The 11,078-nt window shown below is 43.7% G+C and overlaps 1 protein-coding gene across 1 annotated transcript; it reads right to left on the minus strand.

Moving 5' to 3' along the window:
• Positions 1-668: 668 nt before the first annotated feature.
• CHMP4B (charged multivesicular body protein 4B) lies at positions 669-5,268 on the minus strand (the record flags this gene model as incomplete). The annotated part of the gene is made up of 4 exons (XM_009870317.1): positions 669-1,505; positions 3,559-3,685; positions 4,249-4,363; positions 5,091-5,268. Coding segments are annotated over 4 exons (488 nt in total), but the record flags the coding sequence as incomplete, so codon positions are not given.
• Positions 5,269-11,078: the final 5,810 nt, after the last annotated feature.

Raw genomic sequence — 11,078 nt, forward strand, 5'->3', positions numbered from 1 at the left:
CTAGCTGGCTGGCTAAAAGCAAACAGGAATCATTATCGCATTTTCTTCTTGCTGTGCATAGAAGGTTCTTCCTTCAGTTAAAGCAATTGGCAAAACGAACAGGGAAGAAAACGTAGCCCAGGAACCAGCTGGGTTGCCAGGTGGTGCCTCTGTCACTAACAGCTTCTGAGCTTCTACCTCAGTAACCTTAAAAGCATTAACAGCGTTTATGGGATTTTCTTTTTCCTCTCCCAGCTACACCTGAACACTTCCATTACGCCACTTCGCTGCACGCGGGATGCTCACCCGAAACTCCTCTAACGCTACGGCTTTAAAACATGACATTTGTCAGCACCGTGCACAACAGGTATCATTTCTGTGCCCAAAAAAATACCAAAGCCAAGGCTCTCAGTTCTGTCCCTAAACCTGCTACTCCTACTGTTAATTCAGCTCTGATCTCTCCTTGGTGTGCACACTCTGACAAGAGGGACTGGAATAAGAGAACAGCTATGGCAGCCCTCCAGCAGTTTTGTTCCTGCTAAGATAGGAGTTTTATACAAGTAAATTGCAGTTAAAGTTGAGCCAGCTCTAAAGAGTGTACGTCACTTGCATAGAAAGAGGCCAAACCACAATTAAGTTCTGGCCAGATTACTTAAACATCACAAAGAACTGACAACAGCAGCCACGGGTGAAAATTAATCAAGATATTTAATACAGTGCAATCCATAGTAGTTTCTTAATTAAAATAATTGTGTGCATGTATCTGAATGGGTTATCAATTATCACCAAAAAAAAAAAAAGCAACGAACATTGTAGTGCTATGTAGAAAAATGTACAACTGAAATTCCAATCTTCTCTACTTCCAAGGTAGCATTTGTCAACTGCAAATCATTATCACCAATTAAAACAGGGGACAGTGACTACATTGTTGTGGTGACAAACACAAGGCTGGCCACACATCAGTCAAGGGATATAAACAGAATTGCAAAGAACTAAAAACCTAAAGCATTCTTGCACCTAAACACAATAAGAAGCCAATGGTGGCTTATGACTTTTCCTGGTTTGTTTTGTTGTTTTTTTAAATGCCTTACAAGACTTCTAGACACACTTAAACTGACTTAAAATTACAGTGTTTTTCAGCTTACTTCAATTCAGTATGGCCCAAACTTTGAGGATGAAGATCCAGCAGTGGCAGTAGCACAGTTCCAAAGCCGAAGGTTTGATTTTTGCAAATACCTTTTTACAGAAATTCAACCGTATAAACCGCAGGCAATTCCCTCTGCTCCCCTCTCTTTCCTTTGTGCAGACCATGCTATGCAGAAAACAGCAACGCAGTTCCCACTGCTTTGGGTTAAAATTAAAGATAAAAGACATTTTGCTTATGCTTTCTCCTCAACACAACACATTTGCACCCAGAATAGGTAATCAAAGTCTTTTTCCAGCCAGCGGCTGCTACGGTTACATGGTTCCTGCCCAAGCTTCCAGCTCTTTCATGTCGTCGTCCTCCTCTTCCTCTTTCTTCTTGGCTGCAAAACATTAAAAGAAAAAGAATGAGTGAGAATTTTGACAGAACTCTTCTCAATTCTTTGCAGGAGAGATGCCTCTGTGCCACTGACCTAACCAATAAATGAAGCACCAAACACCAGCAGTGGAGAACAAATGAGAACACCTTGAATCAAAGTAAAAAGTGCCTTCTGAAAAAGCCAGCACAGGCTAAACTTTCTGATATTACCCCTTGAAGTGGAAAAAAATACACATACAGGGAAGAAAGCAAACGTTCATGAAGGTTAGGAAGCATACACCAGGCAGTGTCTGTCATTTTCTTTAACCATCAAGCCTCCAAGCAGAAGACTGAGCCTTCATCTTCTGAGCTCCTCTCAGCGGGATTTGATTTCTTTCAGAAATTCCTCTTCTGCCTCCAATATTGCAGTGCCATAAAAAATAAATTCCTTATCCCATCATTAAGTCCTCAAAGTGCAACAAATGAGGCTACCGTGTTTTATTCTAGCCAGGTACTGATTTTGGAGCCAATTCTTGGGTCAGCTCGAGCTCTTCAAGGGGCTGCAGAGCTGAAGTGGCCACTGGGTCCGTGCTGCTCCCTCCTCTTGTCGTGCTCACCAGGAGCTGGTTGGATGAGGATGTTAAGGGGAGGCTTCATGCTATCAATTTTGGTCCTTCCAGGGGAGCAAATGTTGCTATTTGTCACGACGTGACAAGTTTCTGGAGACGAAAACCATTAACTCAGCAAAAAGGTTTTAACCCAGAAATAGCTGCAATAATTTTGGAAAATACCAAAAAAAAGTCATTTCCTCAAATGGTGTTTTTGCTTCAAAGGAAGGGGGGGAAAAAAAAAGTCAAATAATTCATACTCAGAATGGTTCATGTCATTCTAAATGCAACATTTGCATAAGAGAATTGAGTCAGCTTTAAGTCAAACGCAAGACCTATCATTTGTAGAAGTTGGGAATTTGTTTTTTGCTATATTAAGCTCTTCCAGCCTCCATGAAACGAAAACGACTTCTGCCTCAATTTCTCCTGACATCACCAGCAAGAAATTTCTCTGTCAGGCTGATTAAGTCAAAATCCAGGCAGCTTCCCAGAACTGCGGAAGCAGGAAAGCTCACGATCATTTTCCATTTAATTAATAAAAGGGAAGTAAGAGTCCACAGAAGACACATCACTTATTTCCAATACTCATAGTTTTTCTTACAAAAACCATTCATTGTTTTTATTATTTTGGGAAGTGCTACATCTACATGAGTCTCATGCTGTGTAGTTACTTCAATATATGCACAGTTACAATCTTTCTCACTGGTACGCAGTCACTGCCACCTAATATAGTGCAAAAAAGTATATCTGGGTTCAAGTCAGTATGTATTCACGTCCATACCCACAGAATATTTAGAGAACAAAATGTCATTAAACCAGCTGGGAAATAAAAAGTTAACGTGCACGTTTAATTAATCTATTTCTCCCACTGCTGGATCTGACTCTAGATAAAGTCTGAGATTGAAAACGTTTTGCTTTAGCTCGCTCTCCTCTCATCAACACTCGTCAGCAATTCTGCCTAGTGGAACGGAACTAGAAAAACACAAAATCAATTATGTCAAAATAAAAGAACTACAAAGCACAAGGAGCAAACTTCATAGCGTGCCACCTCAAGCAGAACCTTCTTGCTCAGCAGCGTCTGCTGCTTCCCTCCTCCTTTCAAGCCTGGAAAGGCAGCATGATAATTATAGATACGCTGACCAACTGGGACTATTTCATCCACTACTGGTTTTGGACCTTTTTTTCCTAAGCAAGCACATGAAATAGAGCAGCAAAACCTACAACTTATTCATAATACATGAAAGCAGATTCAGCAAAGTAGGCTAGTAGAGCTTCACATCCCATTAATGCATGCGAGAGGTATTCCAACTCTCAGAATTTCATGGAGTATCACTTTAATTCATAGAAGAGTGATCAGATTTTAACAGTAGCTTTGAACTGTCTGGGTAAATACAAGCCTTTCTTCCCTCTGCTCCACATAAAATCACTTTTTAATAATCCAAGATGTTTCTGGTAAAGGCCCATACATACCTGGCTTCGACGGTATTGATATTGAGGGCACATTTGGTAGTGGTACTGTCTCGGGACCACTTATTTCCAGCAAGTTTTTGTCTAGTTCTTCTTGTTCTAGTTCCTCTAGTTCTGCCATGAGTTCATCCTAGGTTTTTAAAGGAAAGGAAAAAAAAAAAAAAAAAACACACAACTTTAAAGTCAAGTAGATTTAGCTGGTCGCATTATTAAAGAAAACAGCTTAAACATCCAGGATCAGAGCAAACTGAGGTGAGTCTGATTCTTCATCTGAATTCCTGTACACGATCTCTAGGAAGCTGGGGAAAGCAGTGAAGATGAGAAGAAATCTAAGTTCATGCATCTTCAGATCAGGCCATCCAGCCCATTCTCAGCATCACGTCAGGGTCGCAGCTGCCGCGTGCACTGCTCAGAACAAGTTCTAGGAGAGATTTTATATCCTAGGCACATGCAGTATTGCAGGGCTTTCTTTTAACAGTCAGGTAAGTCTAAAAGAAAGCTCTTTCTTTTAAGACTCACATGGGTCAACATTCCTGGAGGTATTTAAAAGATGTGTACCCATGCTGCTTAGGGACACGGTTTAGTGGTGGCCTTGGTAGTTTTAACAGCTGGACTCAGTGATCTTAAGGCACTGATCCAGCCTGAATGATTCTACGATTCTGTGATACAAACAGAGGCAAATTTAAAGCATACCTCATCAAATTCTTCTCCAAATCCTACTGGCTTTGAGATGGCTGTTGAAATCTCATCCGCCAGCTCTTGCTGTTCTGCAATGTCCTGCATTAATTCATCTACTTTATCAATATCCCTGTAAAAGAAAGGAAAGAGTTCAATACAATCAGGCATCTTCCCAATCAACACTTAAGACTGTATTTATTGGCTTTCATAGAAATGCCACATCATGGTGACATTGACAAAACACACTTTGCATGCAAGTCTGAACTTCATTCCCCAGTCTCAATAAAACTATGCACGTACTTTTCACTTCTCCCTAAAAGCTTAGCTCACCACAGAGACTCCACAGGAAGAGATTTTCTTCTGCATTACTGATATTAATAATAATTTGTTCTGTTCCCTGATCCAGCATTATCACATTACATCTACAGTACTGGCTTTCAGAGCAAGTACAACAAACCCATAATGCAGTTTACCTTTAATTACTGGTACAAACACAACCTCCGCTGCACGGAAGGAAGTTTAAGTCTCCCCTTGAGGTTTAAAATTCTTGCTGCTACTGAGCGTATCTGTAACTGGTGCAGCTTCCCATCTGCTTTAGACTACACTGGTGCCAGCCTGCTTACGGACAAAACCAGCGGTTTTGTGCTACATAAAATTGGTGACAAACTGAGAAAGGACTGATACTTGCCCATGTGGTTCAATATGGAAGTGTATCTACTATTTGAGTTGAATTTGAGCTAGAGCATTTGGAAAGATTTTGCTACTCGAGCTCTACCTCTGGTTCTGAAACACTTTAACAGATCAAATAAATGTCAAACTGGAGGTTTCATGGAAAGATGAAGAAGGGAGTAACTTACATGTTGTCATGAGCGGCTTTCATAGCTTTAGCAGCAAACCCCATGTTCTTAAGCACTTCAGTGTTAGTGTTGGCATTCTCAAGGGCTTCCCTCTGAAATTCAATTGTCGATAACGTGCCATCTATCTGTGCAAGCTGCTTCTCGTACCTCTTCTTACGCTTTAGGGCCTGAAGAGCAGCTGAACAACAGAGAAAAGGGTAGGATTTGTGAGATTTACGCCCGAAACAGCCATTCACATTTCGTACCAGAGGCCACTCAGTACAGACAAATATTTAGCTTTTTCCACTGTGTGCAGTCCACTTTTCTTCCTCGAGAAACAACACTGCTTAACCCAGCTGTTTGCAGGTGGCCACACACCGACTCTCCACCTGTCACACGACGGATGCAAGCTGAGAAGCAACTCAAGGATCAATAATCCAGTCACTCTCAACATAGTACAGGCTCGAAACTACGCTACTACAAACTGCAGGCTTCAACAGGTGAGCTCACCTGCCTGAAGACGTCTTTGTCCACCCTAACCCCCAAAACACCAGGGCACAGTTGGCTTTGCACGCTTTGTATCGCTCCTCCTACAAGGTAATGTCCACACAAAACGACAAGACATGAGATGCCACCACCTAAACTGGTTTGAGCAACTTGCTGCTCACAAGCACTTGCACCACGCCTGCTCTTGCAAGAGGAGCCCAGTTGTGGTGGCACCAACCCGGAGCTCCAGGCCCACGGGAATTGTCTGTTGTGGAAGGACTGGTCCAACTCGCTGCACCGTGAGGTTCCCCAGCTCCTTCTGCAACGCTCAGCTCCACCCCACCCAGTCAGGTCACGCATCCAACGGGTCACAACAGCACCTACAAGCCTCAGTAGGAGCTGCAGCATGGGCAAGACCTATGAAGCAGAGAGCGCTGCCAGAGTAAGCCATGAGTACAGCTTCCCTTCGCGGCATAAGTAGGAACACACTTGTCCACTGCACGACAGTGTTGATCATATAACACAGAAGCTGCTCTCCTAACAGCCTTACTCTCGGTTTCTGAACTCAGCCATGCTCCGTTTCTGCAGTGCTCTAATCTCTGTGAGAGTCACAGGAGAAAAAAAAAGTGAACAGAATACAGTATCAACTCTGCGAAAAACAACACCTCCCCAGCAGCTGAGTCCCACACCAGGAACACTGGCAAAGAAGGACTTCAGATCTTTAAATCTCTAAAACACGTTATTTCACACCTTTGCAGGGTTTTTGGCAGGGAGTAGAAAACAAGGGGTAGGAAATCCTGACAGCAGGCAGCTTCCCTTAGCTCCCATCCTAGAGGGATGACAACTTTGTGACAGGAGTGCGTTCCTGCAACACACGTGAAGCAGCTCCTCTCCCAAGAAGGGACGAAGCCTGCAGACACTTTGTCAGATGCCACCTTCAGAAGCTTCCCAGTCCTTCAAGACAAGGTCCTGGTATGCAGAAGCCCTCCACATACCTTCAGTTCTACCACCAGTTATGAATACACTGCATTCCATTACTTTCAAAGTACCCTAATGTACCGCAGAACAAAAATATGCTCCGTGCAGCTCTGGCTGCCGAGCACGCAAAGGAGCGGCAGGGGATTCAGTAGAAGTGATGGAAACCACAACAACACAGGTCCCCTCAACTGTTCCAACAGAAGCCAAAGACCCAAAACAAGCCCCTCCGCTGCCTTTCACCCCAACGACCAGTAAATCTGCTCTATTTTAGGGCCAGTCCAACATCCAGCCCCGTTTGAGAGCAGCGGGCACAGGGCTGGGTTTTCGCGTAACACCAAGGACAACACTTGCTCTGCGCAATCAAGGGCAACAAAAATATCACCTGAAACGTTCCAGCTTTGTGCCAGATCGTAAAGTGATGAGTAACGCGTTGCTGGTATATTTAGTCCAGTTAATTTGGCGCTAATGGTTTAATTAAGGATACATAAAGTTTTCTTACTCAGAAAGATAAAACCGTTCGTAGGCTGGGTTTATATAGCAACAGATGCTGGGGAAGCATGAGACAGTGTCAGGACATCCTTTATGGAGGATTTTGCGCAACATGGAGAATTATTGGCAAAACCAGACATTTTATAACCGTTATAGAAACCCAGAGAAAATACTACAGTTTACACAGAGCTCCCCATCACAGCTTTCTCCGAGAACAGCCACAGCTCATTTACATTTCACGCTCGCGTACTTCTAAACGAGGCTGCTCAGACACCAAACATCGCAAGCACCGTCGTAAAAGAGCTCGTGAATCGGGAATTTTTAGCTGGACTGTCAGGTAACCTCTGTCCCTTCCGTTCCTACGGGTGCCAGTTCAGCGTACCACAACAACGGCTCCGTTTTGTAAACCCTTTCCTTGATTAGTTTCTCATTTGCATGTAGAGATTGACGCTCCTGCTTTTCCATCATCGGCCAGCCTGCGGAACGGAGCAGGGATCCTGCTGCCAGATCTGGAAGAGGACATACAACTCCCAGCCGGCACCTCAAATCAGATGATCACAACTTATTTTCAGCTGTTTCCTTGCTCAGCTCTTTGTTAACGTCAAGTCCCTTGGTTATAACCAGAAGATTTTATTAAGCTGAGAACTTAAGAAAATTATCTAGGTCACTCTCATTTCGCCCTGCAAGCTTCAGCAATTCATTTCCCACATTCCTCCCCCCGCCAGGAGGGGATTTGAGCTTTACTCTCAGGATTCTCTTAGTTGCAATGAGTGGCGCCATCCTTCCGCAGATGCTCCCAGGCGCCGCAGTCGGACACAAACGCAACTCATGCTCCGTGCTGCGTTCCCACCTGGAGGCTTCTAATGGGTATTTGCCTCAGCAAGGAAACAGATCACTAAATGATCATTTCTCTGCATAAGATTTCATAAAAAAAGATCATAAAAGTGTGTTTTCTTTCAGAGAAACACTTAAAGTCATGTTTGTTTACTATCATTACAGTTAGGCTGGTTTTCCATCTCCCGGCCCCGATTTCCCAATTTTGAGGTATTTCTGACCGAGCACACCACAGCTGTACCCACAGGGCGAAGCTCACCAGGAATTTCGAGAAGGAGGGCCCATCGCAATGCAGAAGAGGGAGCCTTGCCGATCCCTGCACAGGGGCCAAGAGGCACAGGCAAGGGGGAAAACGGCGCAAACTCCTGCTTGCAACGCCGGCCCAGCCATGGCGTTTGCTAGCCAAAACTCCAGGGCTGCAGGTTTTCCTGCTGCTATCGTGTTTGACACACTTTACTGCACAGAGCAGCGGTATGTGCCGGAGGCAGAGATCCAAGGGGGTGATTCCGTTCTGATCGACAGCTTCTTTTATCTCGCCTACTTAGGCACCAATTTCCGAAAACCAACGAGCAGTTGTGCTGCTTTTTTCCTGCAAAAGAGTCTTTACTATCAGTATAAATACCTACTGAAATGTTAGGTACTGCCAGAGTAATACATTTTTATTACATTTTCATTGAAGTCAAAGCTTTAAATACTTAATCTGAAGGGAACGACGTTGGCTCTTTTCCTCAAAAAAAAAAAATGAAACAGAGACACAGGCTACAAATGTGTCTCCTAGCTTTATAAACTCGCCAAGAAATGGCTGTTTGTGTGAATTCAAAGCCCTTGGTGAAGACTGCGATCACATTAGGCAGTCCTCAGGACCCACACCCCCTCGTTACACCTTTACTGCTTCCAAGATAGCAATTACATAGGCAGGCAGCACAATTTAATACCCAGCTTTAATTGCTGAGGAACTGCTTGGGCAGGACCTGTAACCAAGCACAACGTCCAAAGCATTTCTCCTCCAGCTTAGCCAGAGCTCACTGGTGACCCAGAACCCGTTGTCACAGGGATCACGAGGATATTTTTCGAGAGACAGTTGAGCTAAGTTTTCCACCAGTGCGACAATTTCCTTATCTCCAAGCAAAAAGCTCTACAAGATTACAGATCTGTTGGAACGAGTCCAGAGGAGGCCACAAAGATGATCCAGGGGCTGGAGCAACTCTGCTACGAGGACAGGCTGAGGGAGCTGGGATTGTTCAGCTGGAGAAGAAAAGACTCCAGGGGGACCTTATCCCTGCCTGCAGTGCCTGAAGGGACCTACAGGGAGGCTGGGAAGGACTTTTTACAAGAGTGTTCAGCGATAGCACAAGGGGAAAAGGATTTAAATTGAAGGAAAACAGGTTTAGATTGGATCTTAGGAAGAAATTCCTGAGTGCGAGGGTGGCAAGACTCAGGAACAGATTGCCCAGGGAGGCTGTGGCTGCCCCCCCCCCGGGGAGGTTCAAGGCCAGGTTGGATGAGCCTTGAGCAACCTGGGCTGGTTACGGGAGGTTGCATTAGATGATCTCCAAGGTCCCTTCTGACGTAAGAAAATTGATGATTCTATGATTACAAGATCGCTGGACCAGATTCTCCACAATAGCTTCTGCCAAGGGCCTCATACTCAGAGGCTCAAAACAAAGAAGGGCTGGTGCTTGCTCTCACCATGTCACAGCTACATACATGTCACAGCTACATACAACATAAAAGCAGCAGTACGAGTTCCAATCGTTGTCTAGTTTAGGAGTGGACTTCTGTGGGTTTTTTCCTTTTTCTTCTTTTTTTTTAGCTCAAATCTCCCACAGGTTGCACACAAGGAAAAAGACAGTAGTTGCTGAACCAGTTCACAATAGATCACCCTCCCGACCTGCCAAACAGCCAATGCAAGAAGTGAAATGAAGGAATCAACGCAGACCAAAGGACAGCAAGAAAATTATCACTACAAGGGAAGTTAGTTTTCTAAAAACCCGCAGGAACCTGCCAACAAACAGCATTTTAGACAACTTTTACAACCCTTAACAGGCACACTGCGTGGTTTAGCTTCAAAGTCCAATGTACATTACGAATTGCAGGCTGCAGGCACTTAAAATATCCTCTAAAAATACCCAGCAGATAACAAAACTTGGTTGCACTTCATTTGAATTTCAGTAAAGTTTGCAGTACAATACATAAAGAAGTAAAGAAAAGCAGGGCTTTGTAATATATATGTATGTATATATATGTTATTACAATTAAATTAAATGTAGCACATTTAAAACTAACTGGGTGACTCCTGCCATCCATGAGGAGACGGTAAGTAGGCTCCATATGACATTTTGATTTATTCATTGTCTTTATTACCAGCTATGACTGGGACGTTGGAGACAATTCTTATTCACACAGATTTCACCAGACAGCTCCGAGCAGTTAAAATCGATATAAATAGTTGATGATCTCTTTTCCACTGGCAAAGTAATTAACAATGCCTCAGCATTGATGAGCCTCAGCCTCTAACCTGTGCAGTTCCTTTTTACACAGAAATTCTCACAAAGAAAACATCAGCTCCCAGAGAGGAGGGCAAGTCTAGTACAACAGCAGCTGAGTGAAAAGCAGATCTGCAGTGACTCCTTCAATTACCTGAACATAAAAACATGTATAAAAGTACATCTGAAGAACATTTTACAGCCTTTTTAAGAACTGAAACTTTTTAACACGTGAAAATCCATTCCTTCAGCAGCCCCCCTGCAAATAAGTACTGCTTATACACTTGTGGGACAAGTTGTGCTAATGGGTTATTTTTTATGCTTTTTAAATATCTTTAGTAGAAAAGTACAGATTAGAAGATAAAAGACAAGGAAGAACCTGAGACTTGTAAACATACTCTACACGCAACTCCAAATTTTGCCAGCCAAAGCAGGTCCCAGCTTGAGAGAAGCAGGAGGACCGGTTACTTCCAAGAGCACTGGGAACAACTGGGAATATAATGGAAGAGTTTTGTTGAATTCAGAGAAGTTGTCCCAGCTGCTGGCTCACAACACACGTGTTTCCTGCTCATCCAACCCCTGCCTCTGCCAAAATCTGCTAAAAATCACACCAATACCTCAGACAGACAGGCTGCTCATCCAGAGGAGAGCACACACGTTAATAGCTCCGATTACTCCAGCTGAGGGGAGAAAATAATTCAATCTCACATCTAATTCTTAACATCCTCTCTGGCAA

Source organism: Apaloderma vittatum, unplaced genomic scaffold (assembly GCF_000703405.1).
Source record: "Apaloderma vittatum isolate BGI_N311 unplaced genomic scaffold, ASM70340v1 scaffold12760, whole genome shotgun sequence".
Taxonomy (NCBI): Eukaryota; Metazoa; Chordata; class Aves; order Trogoniformes; family Trogonidae; genus Apaloderma; species Apaloderma vittatum.